General features: G+C 34.8%; 1 protein-coding gene and 1 long non-coding RNA gene across 4 annotated transcripts in view; one reads left to right on the top strand and one right to left on the bottom strand.

Annotated features, from left to right (window-relative positions):
* The window catches only part of LOC143229504 (uncharacterized), a 160257-nt gene extending 138778 nt beyond the window's left edge, over positions 1-21479 (bottom strand). Inside the window, 4 exon segments of the mRNA XM_076461933.1 lie at positions 964-1161; positions 6777-6875; positions 8464-8565; positions 21313-21479. Of these exon segments, the coding sequence (XP_076318048.1) occupies positions 964-1161; positions 6777-6875; positions 8464-8565; positions 21313-21336 (423 nt within the window). The 5' untranslated portion in view covers positions 21337-21479.
* Positions 10877-14587, top strand: LOC143228108 (uncharacterized). 3 transcript variants are annotated; one of them, XR_013015197.1, is made up of 2 exons: positions 10877-10940; positions 13842-14587. It is a non-coding gene; the product is annotated as an uncharacterized LOC143228108 (long non-coding RNA). The 3 variants fall into 3 exon arrangements; XR_013015196.1 differs by having other exon boundaries at positions 10889-11061; XR_013015195.1 differs by lacking the exon at positions 10877-10940 and adding an exon at positions 11266-11865.
* Positions 21480-22067: the final 588 nt, after the last annotated feature.

The raw sequence follows: 22067 nt of genomic DNA, 5'->3' as shown, positions 1-22067 counted from the left end.
TGGCAGATATTTTAGTGTTTGAATTCATGCAAGGTTCAATTTTTTAAAAAATTGAATTGAAGTATTTCTCCGGGGAAAAATATACAAAAAAACATTGCTGTTTGTTTTTCAATTTCGCGTAAAGTTACTCGAGGGCTATCTGCGCTAGTCGTCCCTAACTTAGCAGTGTAATACTCGAGGGAAGGCAGCTAGTCATCACCACCCACCGCCAACTCTTGGGCTCTTCTTTTACCAACGAATAGTGGGATTGACCGTCACTTGATAACGCCTCCACGGCTGAAAGGGCGGGCATGTTCGGGAATTCGAACCCGCGACCCTCAGATTAAGAGTCGAGTGCCTTAACCACCTGGCCATGACAGGCCATTTATTCATTGAAATTGAATATGTTTCATTTTAAGTTAATCAGCTTCGCAGTTCATTTCTTGTCTCTTGGAGTTACCATGATAATGACAAGTTTGTTGTTTACATTTTTAAAATACAATGTTTATGTAGCGCTAGTTTAGGATAATCTACAGATCTAGTAAAGAAACATTAGATCGTTGTAACAAATAACTATAAATCATAAAATGTGCATTATAATATCTAATTATAAGAAAGTGTTGTTTCTTGAGAGCATGCGTTGACCTAAAGATGTATATATCGATTACTTCAAACGTTATAGTTATTGGAAACACCAAAGCTAGCGAAGAATTAGTAACAATGAAGTATTATATTGCATACATAAATAGTATTTATCATAATTCATTCCAACTGACAACTGCTGGTATTAAACGAAAATCTCCTGAGGCAGTGACTTGGTGGGAGACAATAGATAAATCTGAAATGTTAATTTCACACCCCACTGAGTTTGTACGTGAAGTAGACAAAGTAAGAAAAATGTAAAGCAAAATGCCCGCCTATTGCGTGATTTTTACTATGAAACAAGATAAAATCCTAAAATGAATACAGCTACTCTATACTCACCTCTGTGGAAAGGCTTTGGTTTGCTCCATTTGACAATAGAAAGCGAACAACATTGTCATGGTTTTCTTGAGCAGCCATATACAAAGGAGTGAAACCATTTTGGGACTGCACATTGACGTTGGCGCTATTTTGTACTAGAATTTTTACAACTTGTTCCTGGCCTGCGAGAGATGCTATGTGTAAGGCAGTGTTTCCTTTCTGAAATGTAAAGTTTTGAAAATTAATTGGTAATCACGTTGATGTGAAAGTAATGTTGATGTGTTGATACTATGTTGATACTATTATATAAAACCGGAAGTAGCTTTAAGTAAGTGATTAAGGTCAAAGAACTTATGTACATCTGAAAAGCGTATCTGTACTTGAAAGTTATACATAAGTTCAATATGGGAAAGACACTGTCTGTACTTTATTTATCTTCAAATTTAAAACATTTTATGAAAGCAAACATGACCGAAAGATAAGGAAATATAATTACGTTTTATTTGCTTGTGATAAAATAAGGTATTGGTTATTTCAGTCTGGACAACACCTTATGGTGTCACAGTCAAATCAGAGACTCCAAGGTTATATACAACGCCCCTTATTTAGAATTTGTTAACTAGATGTGGGAAACTAGTCAACCGATAATGCGCATATAAATAGAAATGTAGTGCGCGCTCACCTTCATATCGTAGGTCTGAACCTTTGACCTTCCGATATGCATCGTGGCATGTTGAGCTCTCAGCTACACTTGGCATAGAAATAAAAAATATATACATTTATGTATTGATTAATGTTAAACATGGACGCTTATCGATCAGTTCCGCACTATATCAAGATCGCACAATAAGTCTTTTGGAAATTTAAAAGGAAATATCTTGTCTACTGTGGCTAAAGGTGAAGTTCTATCACTAAAAGGTTTACAGTATGCTGTCACGATCAATCCTGTACTGTGAGAAAATAATCTAAGTTTGTGATACATCAAGATTTAACTAGATATTCAACATCTAGAGATCCTATATGAGTGAAGATATATTTTACCTATATCATGTGCCGGATTTGATAAATACCTAATGATAAGTATATTCTACTAATTAAAGGTATAAAGTTTTATGTCGAATAACTTATAATTTTGCATAACTTCTGTACTCGAGTGCAGGGGACTCAAAACACTATGAGACACATAAATAAATTCATTTATGGTGAATTTAACTGTGCAAGATGCGTTAAAGTTATATTTGGTTTATATTTAGATCGCCCTTTTTGCTTAAGTGTGATGCACGATCCAAATTTTTGAATTGTCCAACAGAAATAAGCTATCAGTTATCATCGTGATTACTGTTTGTGATAACTGTATTTTAAGTTCATTGTAAAACTGTTAAACCTAACAGCCGCCATCCTAAACATTGAATGACTGACGAGAACGAAGGAAGCCAGTCAGCAACACTCTATCATTCATTATTCACGCTTAATGGACTGACTGTAATTCTTATGACACACTCACTACTTAAAGTGCAAGGAATATTTTGTGGTATTGCACAGGTTCGAATATACTTCACTAGTTGCGAAATCGAAAGCTCTATCACAAGGCCAATCTGTGCCCATATTTATGATATTATTGTTGTATCCCAACACTCCAGGTTGTAATGTTTTTTGAATTTCGCACAAAGCTACTCGAGGGCTATCTGTGCTAGCCGTCCCTAATTTAGCAGTGTAAGACTAGAGGGAAGACAGCTAGTCATCACCATCCACCGCCAACTCTTGGGCTACTCTTTTACCAACGAATAGTGGGATTGACTGTAACATTATAACGCCCCCACGGCTGGGAGGGCGAGCATGTTGGGCGCGAACCCGCGACCCTCGGATTACGAGTCGCACGCCTTACGCGCTAGGCCATGCCAGGCCAACAACCCAGGTTGTAACACAATTATGTTTAAACCCACACTTCAGTTCACATAACTAAATAGCGTATTCTTTGGTTCACAGAAATCAAGAAACAGTAAAATGATGAAAACATAACAAAGGACTTCCTATACCGTTTACACTAGATCATAATTATATCTATGTATTTATATCAGATCCATGTAAACTACAATATTTACTTTTACAAAAACCTTTCCTTTCCAAGTTTGCTTCCAATGGCCCAGTGGTATGATTGAGTGCTTATAACGCTAAAATTCTGGTTTTCTCCTCTCGGTTGGTGCAATAAAAGGAGCCCACTGTGTAGATTTGTAATTAATAATAAACTTATCACTCTTAAGTAAGAATATAACGGTATTTTGTATTGAAAAACACACATACACAATTAATGAAGCAAGCTTTATTTTTATTTCGTTAAAGTAAGTTCAAGTTTTTATTTTCAATAGTTTCTTGTCTGTTTTATTAAGCACTTAACAAGAGGAAAAATCTTTGTTTCAAAAACCGATCAATAGCCTGACATTTAAGTCATAACATAAGCGCTTTATATGATAAATATAATACCACGTAGAAGTATTGAAATAGAAAGAATGTTTCGTACGCCTATAGAATTAAATTCAATGTTTGTTGCACGGAAAAGCTTAAACAAAACAAGTACTTTAAACTACATCATACTGCTTTCATTCCAAATTTCGATTAATTAAAAGTTATTACAATAATTATATACACAAAAATAATTTCACTACCTCTTCTGTCTTATGTTTTGTTTATATATATATGTCATGTTGAGGATTTCCTGCATTTTGTAAAAACTATATTCCAATCCGAGCTGTCCTTGAAAATTCGTGTTTATTGATGGACATTTTCAATCATGCTGATCGTGTTGATTTTATATCGGTCATTTCTCATCGTCGCGTCTTCATTACGTTAAAGTCAATACTCTTTTACCAACGAATAGTGGGATTGACCATCACTTTATAACGCGCCCCCACGGTTGAAATGGCGAACATGTTTGGTGTGACGGGGTCTCGAATCCGCGACCCTCAGATTACGTGTCGACTGCCCGAGTGCCTTAACCACCTGGCCATACCAGGTCTTAATATGATGAAGCAAAGGCATGAGTTTCCAGACGAAACAAACATTTATTTGAGGCAAACTTAGTGCTGTCTAACAACATAACTGTTGTGTACTGTTCGTTGCTTGTCAATAATGTATAATTATTATACTTGTTATAAGATTAGAGCTTATTATATTTTTTTAACAATATATTCTTCATTCAGTCGTTCAGGGTTTTTGTTTTTTTAAGAACGTTTAGTAGTTGTTTTTTTTTTCAACCACAACTATCTTTTGTTAGCGACGCATGTCCCTCGATACATCTAACTAATGAATAATGAATGGATATTTGCTGCAAAATTCTTATCAACCATACAAATTTAGCTTCCACTTTGGCCGCCAGTTTTAATTTCATTTCTTTAAGTTGCACACTCAATCCTTTTTTTTGCCGCACCTATTTTTCACACCTAAGGTGTTTGTGATTATATATCATGACTTTTTATCGACACACACCAACAAACCACAGCAAATAAGAAAGTGTTGTTGTTTTTGTTTTGAATTAATCACAAAGCTATACAATGGGCTATCTGTGCTCTGTCCACTTCGAGTATCGAAACCCGGTTTTTAGCGTTGGAAGTCCGCAGGCATACTGCTGAGCGACTGGGGGCAGTAAGAAAATGACACTTCATCGTATCGAACATTAGTTTTAGGATCGCAACTATATTATTCAAAACAGATCTATATTTCACAGAACCAACCAGATTCTTTAAAATATATGGTGTTAGTTCATCCTTTCTGAAACAATATTAATTAACTTCCTTTCTAGTAAACCAGGTTAACAGTTTCTTGTCATCACTTACATGCACTTGGTACAGCCGTATCAATCATCTCTATTTATGCGAATTGCTTAAAATAATATCACGGGCCTGGCATGGCCAAGCGTATTAAGGCGTTCGACTCGTAATCTAAGGGTTGCAGGTTCGCATCCCCGTCGCGCCAAACATGCTCGCCCTTTCAGCTGTGGGGGCGTTATAATGTGACGGTCAATCCCATTATTCGTTGTTAAAAGAGTAGCCCAAGAGTTGGCAGTGGGTGGTGATGACTAGCTGCCTTCCCTCTAGTCTTACACTGCTAAATTAGGGACGGCTAGCGCAGATAGTCCTCGAGTAGCTTTGTGCGAAATTCAAAAAACAAACAAACTAATATCACCTGACACTAAACTCTCTTTAATTAGGAGAATTTCACAAATTTAGAAATTTATACTTAAACGTTAGCAACGAATAATTCCCGTCCACCCGTATGATTCTTTTGAAAATTTTAGCTAAAAAATGCTAATTTACTTTGCTTGGCCTAACCAATTCTTGTATATCTATCTGCACGTGATTTTACCTTACAGTTTTGTAGTTCTAAGTTAGCAGTCTTTAATTCAAATAACAAAAAGTAGAAACGGGTTACCTTTACTCTTGGGTATAGTCATAGTAAAAATTTCAGACCGATAGCTAACGTGACGCGTAGGGTTGCGCAAATATTTAGTCAAAATTTGGCAGTTTTTATTGAACAACTTTGCACACGTAAGTTACCTTATGTACCAAATATGATACCTAACTGTTGGTTGTAAAGATATATCAGTGTCCAAATTTGAACACAACTTGATGAAAATTAAGTATGTTTTTCTATTAAATAAAGATTCCGTATATTCCTTGCGAAGAAAAAGAAGAAAATAAAAGGAAGAAATTCTATAAAAATATATAATTTTATATTTCGTGCATTTCTTAAAGAATTGCAAATGAATTTGGTATGCGAAGTAGGGGTCCAGTGGAGCACATTCAATGTAAATATGTAATAGTGTGCACTACCACAGTCCAATCTACAGAAAGTGGAAATTTGATAAACTAGCATATTGTTAATAACATAAAGTGTGCCCTGAAGGTTGTATTGGCCACACGTTATACAACCATGTTTCTTTATTACAGAATATAACAACCACAACTACAGCGTTTCCCAGAGACTTGGAATGATAAATGTCTTGATGTGTGTTTTCAAGTCTGAAGAAAGACATTTTAGTATCGTTAAATATGTTATTTTTATATTTAAATCTCAAGATACTTTTTAAAATATACACCACTGACTACTAGCCTCAAAAGGTACGTAATAACAGGGTTTCAGACGTTCAAGTCTGTCTTTACGAAATTATTATTAATTGTCTGTTTACCATTTTGAGTTCATAAAATAATTTCTAAGAGCATCAAACTACGTATCAAAAGGTTTGTTTGTTTTTTTGGATTTCACGCAAAGCTGCACGACGGCTATATTCGCTAGCTGGTCTGATTTAGCAGTGTAAGACTAGACGTCACTAGAAAGAAGGTAGCTAGTCATCACTACTCCACCACCAACTCTTGCGCTACTATTTTACCAATGAATAATGGGATTTACCGTAACATTATAACGCCCCCACGACTGATAAAGCGAGCATGTTTGGGGTGATGGGAATTCAAACCCGTGACCCTCAGATTTCAAGTCGACCGCCTTACCCACCTGGCCACGACAGGCTCGTAACAAAAGGACTGATATAAATTGCTTGAGTAAAGTTGATATTATTTTACATACAGTATATTTATAAAACGTATCAAATGCCAAATAATATTATTCATAGCTATAATAAAGAGAAATTAGCTGTAAAAACTGTTAGTTTCAGCTGTAATAAAAAATATTTTGTTAATTATCTTTAATTTTCATTTGCAGTGAATGAACTACTGTCATTTAAATAACTACAGCTTATGCTGAAAACGATAACTAAACCGTTCATAGTTATAAGGAACATGATTTTGCATCAATGAACTGATTGGTTATATAAAAACACCAACCTTAGTTGCTGCATTGACGTTGGCTCCTCTCTTCAACAGCTCTGCAACCACATTTTCATGTCCTTCTTTAGACGCTAGATGCAAGGCATTTAGTCCATTCTGCATTAATAATCGTGTTGTATGAAAATTGGGCGTGTTAAGAATTTCAGTCGTTATTGATAGTGACATTTTCACAATACAACTTTAAGAGGAAGAATAACATTGTGTTCTAGACACTTCTTACATCAGTGATTAACGTGCTTATCGCGGGTGTTGTCATGGTGAAGTATTGTGTTTACTCTGAGTATTCTACTACTGTAAGCCTATCAACCACTAGCAGGAAGCGTGGTGTTCGTAACCTCTGATGCATTAATACAATTTAGTAAAATATTATTAATTTATAATTAACTCTCTTTAATTCAATATCAGATATAAATTTAATCGAATTTTTTCAAATGATTATATAGACATATCTCACTAACTATCTGTATTACATTAAACATATTACACTGCAATAAACATAACTAATACTCATATTTCGTGTCTATTTTATATTTGCACCATTATTTCTTAGTCGCTAATAGTAAACTATTTAGACACAAAATACTTCGTATTAAATGCTCACTGGAGAGTCAGGATCAGAAATTGCTATGTTTTCAAAGTGGCAACTTAGTTGAATGAGAATAATCTTACCGTCTCTTTTAAAACCTACGAATTAGAGAAATCCAAGTCATCTGGAATTAACTGAAACGTACAGTCATATCTCGAAATGGAAAAAAATAATTCATTAACGTAAGTTCAAAAAGTAGCTCAGCTAACAACATTAGTGTTACGTATTTTTATTCTTTTCAAATTTTGTTTACGTATGTTTGTACTGATAACTGATTCACAAGTACCATATTGAAGCTGAATATCTTCAGTTAAATAAAAACAATACACAAAGTTAACAGAGGACTGTACTCAAGTGACCATCAAAGGTGCACGAAAAGTTAATACTTCACACGAGGGCGTGACCACGGGTATGCTTCCACTGATCTGAGATGTGTGACACGCATCATTTGATCGGAGCAAAGACATCTTTTGTTACGTGCAGCATTAACCATTGTTTTCGTTTGGTATCAGTCTCACTACTTTTGTTACTACTCTCCCCACTCGGTTGTATTGTACCCATATTTATGGAATTTAGGCTATAAAATTAAACTAACCAGCTGACAAACTCGAGCTGTTCATCCAATTAATTATTCATTTAAATTTCATCTTTCTCTTTTCTGAGTGGGGGGAGTAACCTGGGTTACTTTACCAGTTTTAATTAAAATTAAATTGGTTCAGTCAATTCACACCGGACAGACAAACGCACAGATCTTCTTTGTATAAATGTCTATAATTCAACTGAAGATAATGTTATTGTAGATATATCCTTCCTAATCCTGTGATATAGCAAACTGTTCCCTACAAGTTAGTTGAAATGTGAGCTAATCCTATTCAAGAAGATAATCTTGCCACACACCGGAAGTCACGGAGCTGAAATCCTGCTGGACATTCCCTTATCTTGCAGGGTGAGCCCACACAAACCAACTGGATTGCGAGCTAATCCTAGTGAAATCGTTGGTGGTATATAGTGATCGCACACAAATACAAAAAAAATCCATATAACTGGATTAAATATAGATATATGACTTTTTATGATACATGTTTTTGAGTCACTTACAGCGTTGCTTGTGTTGATATCGATACTGCCTTTCAAATACTCCAAAAGTTTTTCTAGGTTTCCTGCTCTCGCTGCTCGTAAAAAACTGGCGTTTCCATCCGTCTAAACAAACGAAAAAAAGATAATTGTCAATTATCATAAGCATTTTATTATTGAAAATGTAAACATATCTTCTTACCTGGGCCTACGCCCAAGTGGCTTAAATTAATCTGGAAAACTATACGTCCAATTTGTGAGGTTGTATATGTAACATTATTGTTTCACCCCTCGTACAGAAAACAACATACTCCAAGAAGTATTAGATTAGATACAGAATAGTCATTTTTTTTTTTGTAAAACATAAAAATATTTTGGTGTCTATTAACTAACTGGTTGCTTTCAATAACGAAGCGTGGGGACACTGGAAGTGTGATCGACATTTACACATCTTATGAAAATTAGATTTGTGTTTAAGTTAACATTAAAGGATAAGCATAGGTAATTTAAAAAAAAAATCAGGTTCTTTATTAAAAGAGTTTAAGAGAGTTTGTCAAAATGTTTTCACATTGAACTAGAGATCTCAAAATAAATTTAGAATGTTTAAGTGTCACTTCATTCAAAACAAATGTTCTAATGTATGTGGTGCGTGGCATAACTCTTTCATACCTTAAAATGTTTTGCTTTTTAGTATTTCTTTCTTTCTTGGTAGATAAGCACAAAGCTACATAATGGGCTATCTCTGCTCTGCCCACCGCGGATATCGAAACCCGGTTTGTAGCGTTAGAGTTCCGCAGACATATAGCTGTGCCACTAGGGGGATACTTTTTAGTAGCCCTGAGCTCCTTCAAAGTCATGAAAAATACTAACAACATGATTCACGAGACTGGCATCCATCGCAAATCCCTCTTATTTAGTCAGTGTAAAAGAAACACGTGCAATCACCAACGATTTTCAAATGAACTGAAAATACAGCCATTGTAAACATGTTTGCTGTTGAAGGTGCGCAAAATGTCGCTGGTTCGTTATTAACACATTGTTCTTGTTTCTGTTATTCGTTAACACCAGTTAAGTTTATTGGTAGTGCACGACAGGTGTAATGAATTCCATTGAAATGATTAGGCTCATATTAACACAGACGTCTAGATATATATATACATATTTATGTAACGAAACCATTTATATACTGTAAATTGAATCCAATGGAGGACAAAACTACATCCATTGCAACACTGTGTTTGAAATTTTAAGCTTTCTTTTATTGTTTTGCAAGTTAAATTATAAACACATGTATAATAAATAAGTCATGTTTGTTTGATGAATAGATGTTCGTATGTATAGTATATATGTATACACACACAAGTTGAATGCTCGTCATATGACGGGAAATGTTGATTAATTTTTTCCTCAAATTTATATCTAAATAAATATTTTATGAACATGTTTTCTAAAAAATAATTATTATCTAGTAACAATAAACGTATGGAGAATAACTATCCTATTTCTATTATTTCACGAAAACAACATTTTTATGTGTATTTGTTCTTCTCTTTTAAGTACTGCTTGATTAGAATTTTGACTTCTATATATTTTTAAATAACTTTCAAATATTCTTCTTGGTAAATCCTTATAGAATGAAACGTGCGGGAAACACTGATTCTCCAAGACATATTCCTACTTGGTCAGTTGTATGGTCCCATAAATCACTAGGCCCGGCATGGCCTAGCGCGTTAAGGCGTGTGCTTCGTAATCTGAGGGTCGCGTGTTCGCGCTCGAGTCGCGCCAAACATGCTCGCCCTCCCAGCCGTGGGGGCGTTATAATGTTACGGTCAATCCCACTATTCGTTGATAAAAGAGTAGCCCAAGAGTTGGCGGTGGGTGGTGATGACTAGCTGCCTTCCCTCTAGTCTTACACTGCTAAATTAGGGACGGCTAGCACAGATAGCCCTCGAGTAGCTTTGTGCGAAATTCCAAAAAACAAACAAACAAACCATAAATCACTAATAGTGATGCTAAAGGCAGTAAATTTTATTACGAATTTCGAAGTATTCTCTTTGAATTGTTTTCCTGGTGTTGGCTTTGTGAACATACTGAGATGAAGAAGCGGCTTTAATTTGGGCATTTTCAAAACTGAAATATGCTGTGGGTAACATATGTAGGTTATTAGAAATTCCTACTGAAAAAAAAGTAGTAATGTTGCACCAGTGTGTCCATTTGACAACCAAGTAAACGTAATAGGAAATTTCACCTAATTATTATGATTTTTGAACCCCAAGAATATCAAGATTGGGGCGTGATTATATCCGATTTGAGTGTTTTTTATTCATCACGATCTCTACCGACCTACCCTCATATTTATCATATGCCCAATGTAGGGTATCGTTCGTTACATATATATATATATGACTGGAATAAATTGCAAAATACAAACTTGTTTGTCCTAGTAGAAAGTACCACCATTTCGTGAAAGATGCGTGTCTCTCAGTACTGCAACGGCCAAGGTATCAGTTTGACAGACTAATGGTTGGCTTTTCGTCTTCAAATAGTAAATGTATACACACACATTTGCTACACTTCTGACTCTTTGTGTTACATAGTCTTCAGATACCAGAAGAGTAAAAGGTGAATTAAACAGGCGGTAGCGCTTTGCTCGTATACGTCATTTATTTTTATGGCAAAGCTTTAAATCTATCTGCTATTGTCCCTAGTTTTAAGCTATTGACCAGAGGTAAGGCAATCAGTCATCATCACCATATCGTTCACCATCCATGCTTATGGATTGACTGTAACTCTTCTGATACACCCATAGCTTAAATTGTTGGAAATAATTCATGGTATCACACGAATTTTAACTGAGCTTGTCAGCTACGAAATCTAGAGTTCTGTCATAGGTACAACCCCTACAGACTGGTAGAGGGCCAGATCAGAAAAAGCGCCTTATACATCACTGATTTAAAGTCCTTTTATAGTGTATTTAAATATATCAAATAACGTGCAGGACTATCGTTCTTTTAGTTGATGATGAGGTAACGCCGTAAAGTTAGGCAAGTGATTCTGGAGGAAGATAGATACACTCCAGTACACTTCATATGTAAAGTGTTTTCGAGAAAACGAAAGGAAGTCGTAAACACGATCAAATATGAAAGATACAGTGGTTTTGTGTGAGCGGGCTCGAACAAAGGCGTCAGAAAGCGTAGTTCTACTTATTGTTCAAACAATGGCTACGTTTGTTCCCACGTGTGGCGGTTGTCTGAATGGTTCCCTTGAGGAATCTCTTCTCACAAAGATGGCTAAGGAGGGGTGTAGAGTAAGAATAAACAAAATGACGTCTTTTTTCCGAGTAGATTGTACACAAAGAAATATTCCTTCAAGGTCTAAGAGTCTGTTTGAGTTAGATTCACGCTCGGGAACTCCAGTCTTAAAAATGTACGTGAAAAACAAACGTGATATTAGTAATATTAAATTACATGAAGTGCGACATTTTTAAACATTTAATAAGAGGTAGGTCAGGGCAGGAAATTTTAAAATATAGTACTATTTTTGATATTAATTGTGAGAAAAACAAAACTAATTTTGGAGAAAAAGAAAATAAAAAATAAGTGTTCAATTACAAACGTAGCAGTGATGGTGTTCCAAATATTGGGGAAGGGAATATAGCCCCCTATACAATAATGTATATAAAAAAATTAATATATTAAAAAAAATTGGAATATTATGCTGCTCAAGTAATATCTTACGTAAATTAATATCAACTATTTGATCTTACAGTTTTATGATTAGTGAATGGCTGGTTCTTCTCAGGCTTTGTGATTATTGTTTTTCTTTGTTTTATGAGGTTTTGGGATTAATGCTTTTTGTATTTTTAAACTATGTGGTCAATTCTTTAATTGATCTTATTAAGTTTTTGATTAATTCTTTAAATAGTTTGTCTCAGCATGTTTTATGGTGGATCCTTCATCTTTTATCAGGATTTGTGACTAAAGATTGTTCTCATCAGGTTTTTGGTTTATGCATTTAATGCTTAATATTTCGTCTGGTCTCATCAGGTTTTCGGTTAATGATTTGATATAGCCTCATTAAGTTTATCGTTAAAGCCTTGGTTGGTTTTCTCAGTTTGTTTGTTATGAATTTCGCACCAAGCTATACGAGAGGTATCAATGCTAGCCATCACCATCTACTGCCAACTTTTGGGTTACTCTTTTACCACATATGGTGAGGTTATAACGGACCTCAGGTTTTGTAATTAATTATTTATATGATCTTCTCAGGTCTGATTGTTAATACTTTGTTTGACTTTTCAGTTTTTGGGATTAATGGATTGTTTAGTCTTCTCAGGTTTTGCTGTTAATGTTTATGTTTGGTCTTCTTACGTTTGGTAATCAATAATGTGTTTAGTTACTCCTTCTTTTTTTATGACAAATTCTTTGCATGATTGCTTCCAGAAGAGTAGTTAGGCTCTGGCACGCGGGGCCCGTGCATTGATTCTCTTTGACAGTTCCTCAATTCCCCAGTTGGTGTCTTGAAAAATCAGAATAGAAAAAAAAATATTTATCGTACTGAAACGCTGAAAATTATCGCTCCTAGAGGCCCGAGTTCTGAATCTTTAAGCACCTATCGATATTTCTGGTTCTGTCAGTTTTTAATATCAATGTTTTCTTTGGTCTCATCAAGTATGTTATTACTTATTTGTTTTGTCTTCGCAGGTTTAGTGATCAGTACTTTTATTTTTTTCAGTTTTTGAGATAATATTTTTGCTTTGAGGATAAGAAACAATTTCTATTCTTAAAAACGAATGTTTTAGCAAACTTATTTTAAATAGGAGTCCAGCACTGTCTATTTAGTTGAATGTTTTTGCATATAATACCAATTACGTTCTACTTCAAATTTCCTTAAGTAACTGAAAATTTGTCTTTCATTGACAATAGCATGTATTTTAGCTAATTATCGAACGTGCTAACTGTAAGTGAAACCTAAATTTACTTGAGTTTTACGAGAGCCACGTAGATTTGCTTATATTGAACTAAGCTTTCGTTTTACCACTGTTGTTTTTCAAACGGTTAAAATGAAGAAATAATTCATTTATTTATTAATAAATAATATTTGTTAATAATCTAAAACAAAATTAATTGTTAAAACATATTTTAAATGTTTACCTCATTGAATTGGAGAAGTGTTTTCTTATATATTTCTTGAAATGCATAGTTATGTTTTCAGAATTTGTTTCAATATGCTATTTTGTGTAAAAATAGCTGGTATCTAATCATTTAAAAATTTGTACTCTTACATTTCCCTCTGAAAGTATTTATTAGTAAAGTATGCTTTTTGATAGATATTATCATAGGACTATTCACATACTATTGGGTCAATACCTTATTAACCTAATAATTCATTTTGCTCTTCAGAGTAACCTAATTCCGACCATACGAATGCCCAGAAAGGTGCCATCCGGATGTGCAAATCTATCTGTAGTCATGACAACGACGATGTACATCTACTTCAACTTGTGCATTCAGAGAGGAGAAAGTGTGTTTAGTACCCTTTCGAGGAACTACAACCATTATGTTTAACACAAATTTCGTTTGTTATAGACCTGACTATTTCTAACTAGTCAATTATTCTACAGATAATAGGACACCGATTCTAGAACTCTGTGATCCATATATATTTCCAGATGTTCTGAAGACCCTAGAAGTGTCTATGACTGTATACACTTAGATATTCCATTCAACAGTGGATTGTCATCAGCTGATATCAGGATTATTACCTTAGATAAAATTAGACTATCTGTTTGTTCTAGGACAATCTACTACGAATTTAGCCAGAAATATGCATTGAATTCAGGACCGTCATCCCATATTTGGCCATACATTCCATTTTGGAAGTCTTTATATAGTAAGTCATGTTTTGACCACAGAAATTTCATTTCGTTCTGAGACAGGTATTCTTTGAAACTGGATTATCTTTCATATTTAAGCATATATTCTGTTGATCCTAAAACTATCACCTCACTTTTATCTGATCAATTATATGGATTTTTTTCTGATGGTAGTATGGGATAGCTCATCTATTCCAGATACGAAACCGAATATAGTTATTTATAAAATTCAGCAGTACTTATACGATTATGTTAAAAAAGGCTTGGACTGGTTATTATGTTATTGTTGTGTTTTTAAAATTGACAAATTTTTCTCAACCATAAGACAAATGACATGAAAAACAACAACAGATTATATTCAGGCAGCGACCATTTTGTCATTTTCGGCAGCCATCTTGTTTCAAGCATCACGAAGCGTAAACTTAGTTGCCTCGTGACTAGTAGCAATCGAACTTCATGAAGTAATGCTATAGATTCTGAGCAGCTCTTGGATCGAACCGAAAGCAGTAAAGCTTTTCCACCAATCCAAAATACGAGTTAGGGTAGAATGCACCATCGCTAGGGACATTAACGGATGTATTCCGGGACAAATGAGAAATTTCTGTGGCTCCAATGACTCGGAAATGTCGTTAATTTTGTGCAGATGATAAAGACTATGTCAAGGAGTAAGACATATTTCTAAATAGCTAAGGTCGTTCTCGTTTAAAAGTGGCGTCCAAACTTACACAGTATTACCATCACCTGGCGAGTGGCGCCTAACACTACACATTCTTACTCTCACGAACCACGTGGCGTCCAAACCTGTACTTTCTTACTATCATGTACCTTTTAATTCTAAGCTAAATGGAATAAAGAAACTATGTACGTGCTCTAGTTGACGAACAGTTTGCTTATTTGTTTTTTTTTAATTTCACGCAAAGCTACTCGAGGGCTATCTGCGTTAGCCGTCCCTAATTTTACAGAGTAAGACTAGAGGAGGGGCAGCTAGTCACCACCACCCACCGCAAACTCTTGGACTACTCTTTTACCAACAAATAGTGTGATTGACCATCACATTATATTGCGCCCACGGCTGAAAGGGCGAGCATGTTTGGTGTGACGGGGATTCGCACCCGCGACCCTCGGACTACGAGTCGAGTGCTTTAACCACCTTGCCTTGCCGGGCCCTTACGAATAGTTATGTAAGTTTGTTTATAAGCAAAACAAATACGATTCAGAACCGTTTTCCTTTTCTTTTTTTTTTCCGCATATGATCTTTCAGTAATAATATCATGACTTTTTTTCACTCGCACTAAGCTGATCAAAGATAGTACGAATACAAAGAAAGTAGAAAAATTACTGGCTGAAATTTAGTTTTTAAAGGAAATAAGCTTTCCTAAACTTGGATGTTCCTGGGTGATGTTTCATAAAACCAGTGTTAAAATCATGTAAAATATACACACTTACACATATATGTACACATACAAACACAGGTTTACAGGAATAATGATTAAAATGAGGACCAGTAATATGATTGCAGAGGTTATGACGTCAAGCAAGAGAAAAGCAAAGAAAAGGCCGCCCTTGATAGGGAGGTCGAAGTACCAAACATTCAGGGTTTATGAGAAGGAAACAAATGACTCTTTCTCAGGACGGCGTGTTTTTTGTGTGTTTTTTTCTCTTTTGTATCCTACGCCGAGAAAATTTACTGAGGGGATAACAGGAGTGCTCCAAGAATACCCACTTTCACTGGATGAGTGCTGAGTGTGCACATAGTATTGCTACTGTCTACCTATTTTAAGCCTTATATTACTCGCAACGTGTGACCTTTTTTTTTTGTGGAACTACCTATCACTGTTGAAATAAACATTTGCCAATTGGGTGAACATACCAACAATGGTGTACCTAGTTGGAGGGCATATGGAGATAGATATATGTGGAATATAACTCGAACTTCCTTCAGTTCAACCCATTTTTACTACCAGATTTAATGTTTTACGTGCAACAACAAAATCAGCTGTAACAACATAAATGGTTATTTCCTTCATCTATCTGTTAAAAACAGCGGTAATATAGTATCATCATACATAAACCAAATTAATCAGATACAAACTGATAAACCTGTTTGTTTGTTTGTTTGTTTATTTTGGAATTTCGCACAAAGCTACTCGAGGGCTATCTGTGCTAGCCGTCCCTAATTTAGCAGTGTAAGGCTAGAGGGAAAGCAGCTAGTCATCACCACCCACCGCCAACTCTTGGGCTACTCTTTTACCAACGAATAGTGGGATTGACCGTCACATTATAACACCCCCACGGCTGAAAGGGCGAGCATGTTTGGCGCGATAGGGATGCGAACCCGCGACCCTCAGATTACGAGTCGCACGCCTTAATACGCTTGGCCATGCCGGGCCTGCTGATAAACCTAGGTTTATTCTCACGTCGTGGCAAACAAAGTACTTATCATTTTACGAATATCGTAATATAATATTTCTGTTCAACTGCGAGGATCAAAAGTCTAAATAATACTATAAAACGGTAAAATCTATTTTACGTCTACGATTTTCTTGTTCAAATAAATTAAGAAATGTCTTCGATCCAAACACATTTCTCATAGCAGTAACCCAGTCATCCGAAACCTTTTAGAATAAACTATTACATGAAATTTAATGAAACTCGAGGTAAATTCGGGTGTTTCTGTATTTGTTAAACTCGATTCTAAATGTGAATTAATGTTTTAATTCTTTTAAAAATTAGGACTTTATTTTTAAATTTAATGTGTAGTAATAACATTATTCAAAACTTCATTTTTTATTAATTGAAACATTTCCCCACGAAATGATAGCATGAAACAAACATGATTTGATTTATCAGTATCGGTCCTATATGATCTACTAACGTAATTCAGTACTTTTACTTATAAGATGAAAGCACAATCTGTTTTATTTTAAAATGTTATTTGTTGACTTAACAAAAACATATCAATCCTAACTACCTACGATTATAACTTAGCATTGTAGATACATCTATATATATTATCATACATTTTGTGTTATGTGTAAGAACAAACAGCTTTAACGCTGTGTACTGCAACGCTGCCCATCATAAAGTACATCTAACAGATAAGTATTCTTCTGGTACCCTCAGAAAGCAATGACGCTTTCACAAAAAATCGATTTTCATAAGAGAGTTGAACAATCACGTAGCAAGAGTTATCAGGGTGAATGTTTGGTTATTCTTCGTGTATTTGAGCACGAAACTCTTGCAGGAAATGATAATGTCTAATCTCATCTTCAGTGTACAAAAATATGAGCGGAAGCGTTAGCTTTCTGGATTGGCTATGAAGCTTCCAATATACATATTTTTTACTTTAAATTTCGGCGCTTACAAACACACTTAACAGAGGAAACCTTACATTTGAGAACTTCACAGAAAAACTATACATTTGTTTTAACAAGTTTGGAACATAATACGAAACTTCAACAACCAAATTGTTGCTTATTACAGGAAAAGTGATAGGTTATTACTGTAAAAACAATGGGAAATTATACTTTAACAGATCTACATATTATTTGATTACATATTACATTATAGCATATTCAGGAAACATTGATATTTGATAGAATTTTATTTCCGATCAGAGCACCTACTTAGATCGGAATTAAAACGAACTTGGTCTAACAGGTTGAAATATGGTTAATTAAATATACATTTTCAAGTTCTTATTCGTTGCGCAACCTCGTTGTTTAAGGTATTTTCGGATATAAATCCAATAATATCTCAGCTTAGGAGATTTAGGCTAGTTTTAAATACATAACATCTGTAACAAAAGTTACTAATAAACATTTAAAATACCAGAATTAAATATATTAAACAATCTACCCAATATTATTTATGAGTCTCCATTTTTTATTATCATTCTGTTAGAGTTGTTGCAGAGGTTTTCATGAAAAACTGCACTTCAGTAAGACTTACCAGTGAAAAATGTTAGAATTACACTATATTCGTTTTTTTGACTGAGGAAATGTAAGGTCAGATTTTTAACTTTAAAATGACCTGTAAGTAAGGTTAAGATGGTTTTTGGCACACACACACACACACACACACACATATATATATATATAACTTTAAAACTTAATATATTTAATTATAGGGATATAAGCACTAAAGAAAAGTAGCTTTTCCTCATAAGTTCAGTTTAATCCTCTCCCCTAAAGTGAGTAAAATATAAAGGCACGTCTTAGAATATATTTGTCTTTTTTTTGCTTATTAAGATATTACTATGAAGTTAGAAGTTTAGTGTAGAAATATTATAATGTTTGTTTGTTTTATGTTTTCCATCAGTGAGACTTACTAAAGCTCTGATTTTCAAGAAATTCTCTTAACATCCTTAACAAAATGGAACCAAAAATAGAGATTCAATATCGTTAACAGTTTACATCGTATAACGTTTTCTTTCATGTATTTAAATCAATAGCAACCATTCACCTGAAATAGATTTAGTTGCGAGCCCAACATACGCGGATTAACAAGACAGATGCTCTTCACGCTACCACGTGATACTTGTCCCCTAACTATCTGGTTACCACAAGCTAGCTTTCCACATGATTTCACAGTTATATGGTATGGAATTACGTAATGTATGGTAATAAGTGCATTGATCTATTTTTTCCACGCTTTCTGTGGAATTTCGATGCTAGTTAACTAAGTCAAAAACCGTGAACATATGTCGCGTGTTTCTCCATTTGTGTATTTTTTATGCATTTGTAAAAGCGATGTAGAAAAATTATCGAAATAATGAAAACGCACACGTCTAAGTTATTCAAAATGTGTAGTATAAAAAGTACTTAGTGGTCTTATTATCTCCAAAACTTAAGTGTTTACTGTGCCACAGCTGAGTAGTGTTTTACAGCGTTACTCAAACTATAGGAATTCATAATTCTTAATTCTTATAATACACTTATGTACATACACAATCAGTTTGTATGTTTCATGAACGGGTAGGTTGATTTGATACAAGATGTTGTTCATTTCCAAAAGTAAAGGCCAAGCATAGCCAGGTAGTTAAGGTAATCGAATCATAATCTGAGGGTCGTGGGTTCGAATCCCTGTCGCACCAAACCTCGCCCTTTCAGCCGTGGGGGACGTTATAATGTGACGTTCAATCCCACTATTCGTTGGTAAAAGAGTAGCTCAAGAGTTGGCGATGGGTGGTGATAACTAGCTGCTTTTCCTCTAGTCTTACACTGCTAAACTAGGGACGGCTAACGCAGATAGTCCTCGTGTACCTTTGCGCGAAATTCAAAACAAACCATAATAAAAAAAAAAAGAAAGTCCCCTCAAGTCACAACTTAGAATAAAAAACTGATTTGATTTTAGACTCTGATGTCATTCTATAGCCAAGTAGATACTGTTCTAACAACAAAGGCTAAGAGGAGACAGAAATCTCATAAATAAATAGCACGTAATAAAATACGTGTTTCTTTAAAATTCCTTTTGATGTTTATACGACGTTGTACGTTATCGTGGTAAGCGCAATATTTCCATATGTCAGTCTTTCTGACAGTATTTCACATAAAATATGTTATAATACTTAGTGCAATTTTCTTCCTACTTATAACATCAGAATATTACGAAGATTATTAAGTATCGAGTGACAAAAAATCATTTTGACGATGAAATGAGAAAGGACAAAAGTTAGGCTATAAAACCAAAAACAAAACCCTGCAGTTTTACATTGTGTAGTCGACTACAGTGGAGTTTCGACAAAAACTTTAATGAATTATGATATTCATGTAAGATTTCGTTTGATTTGTTTTGAATTTCGCCCAAAGCCACACGAGGGTTATCTGCGCTAGTCGTCCCTAATTTAGCAATGTGAGACTAGAGGGAAGGCAGCCAGTCATCACCACCCCCCGCCAACTCTTGGGCTACTCTTTTACCAATGGATAGTGGGATTGACCGTCACATTATAACGCCCCCACGGCTGAAAGGGCGAGCATGTTTGGTGTGACGGGGATTCAAACCTGCGACCTTCGGATTCATGTAAGAAATGGATTGAAACGTTCAGAAAATACTAGAATACCCCCTTTTAGGTTGCTCATATATTTCTCCTTAACAAAACAGGTGAAATGTTTGATAATTTAAAAGTTATTAATTTTGTTATAATACGTTGCTAGTTTCTCTTTTCTTGAGCTCTATTTTCATAGACCTAAATTGTTAGGTGGTTCTATGCCAAGGCAGAAACACTTTAGTAATAAAAGTACTTCTAGCGATAGATTAAAAAAAAAAGAATAACTATAACTAAAATTATATGATTTCAAGATTATTCATTACGTTCATTACATCAGATCTTGTAGGATGTGTAACAACATCAATAAGTGACCAAAACACAGGTTAAATGTTAAAAGCCCCGGTTAAAAAAAGGCACTAAATATTACAAATATTTCTAATCAAACGTATGTTTGAGCTGAAGCTTGTAATTCAGAGATAAAATTATGCTTATAGCAAATGCAGTATGCCAAAATAAGCATAATGACTAATTGTTTCATGTATGGTTTGCTTTATCTTAGGGCTATGATATATATTAATTCCCAAAACTACAGAGTTCGACTTTTCTTCAGTGGTCAGTAGTAATTTGTGATTCTAACTTTCAAAAGGGTGATATCGACCAAAAGTAAACAATAGGATGAAATCACATGTATATTAATCATATATAAAAATATTAGTTATTAAGTCGCGAAGTGATTGTTGTTATTGCTTTGTTTAACAGGATATTTTGAAGATTATTTGTGAAACGTAATCAATAAAATGGTTTGTTAGTATATGTAGTTGGATTCTATATCATTCTCATGCTTTTAAAAATAGTTGCTATCTTTATTAAGATAAAAATTGTACACGATATTTTTTAGTTCATGAATTAGTATTAAAAGCAATAATGCGCGTATATATATCTAATACAGTTAAACACTGAAAACTTCTCTCTACTGAAACGTTGTATACATAACGCCATCCAAACATACCTGACCCTGGTCTTCCGTCACCATGGTAACTAATACAGCAACATTACCTGGAAGCTACAGAAGGAAGCTTGTTACGGCCACTCCGAATGTCTCAAGATAGGGAAGGGGGAAAACAGGAAAAAAATATCAAAATAGATATGTGAAATTTGGCTTTGTCCAGCTGACGAGGACTCGTGGGACCACCACAGTCGACTTCTCCAGTTTTACATTATCACGCCTAGACAGTGGACACCTGGTAAAGCGCTTGTCTTCTGTAAGTTTTAAACAGTTAAGATGACGGCCAAGTCAATGAAGGATATTGAACAGTGCTGAATATGCTGGGGATGCAGCACTTCCGACCCAGACGTCAGTATTGATTTAGGGAAAGACGCATGCTCAAGGCTTCTCTGCGGAACCTGCCGAAGGAGGAGAATGCAGAGGTGGCGCCAACTCTACCAATTCAGAACAAAATTTAGTTTCCCTTCCTTTACCACAACCAATATTTAATTTTCTCTCCAAACATGCGCACACATTCAAGTAATTTATCATTGTTGAAAACTAGGTGTTCACATTTGTTTCAATAAACCAAAGCTAACAGAAATCCGAACAATATAGTTTTATAAAGACAGTTAAAACATGCTTCTCTCATCGATACTTTATCGCGTATACATTTTCTGTTACGTGAATGTTGACCTCGAGTGGAAAACAAATTAAGAAATGAATATTGTTCCTGTTAGAATTCGTTTCGAAACTGAGTACAGCTCATTTACTTTATC

Source organism: Tachypleus tridentatus, chromosome 10 (genome assembly GCF_004210375.1).
Source record: "Tachypleus tridentatus isolate NWPU-2018 chromosome 10, ASM421037v1, whole genome shotgun sequence".
NCBI lineage: Eukaryota > Metazoa > Arthropoda > Merostomata > Xiphosura > Limulidae > Tachypleus > Tachypleus tridentatus.
This window is presented reverse-complemented; position numbering and strand designations above follow the sequence as displayed.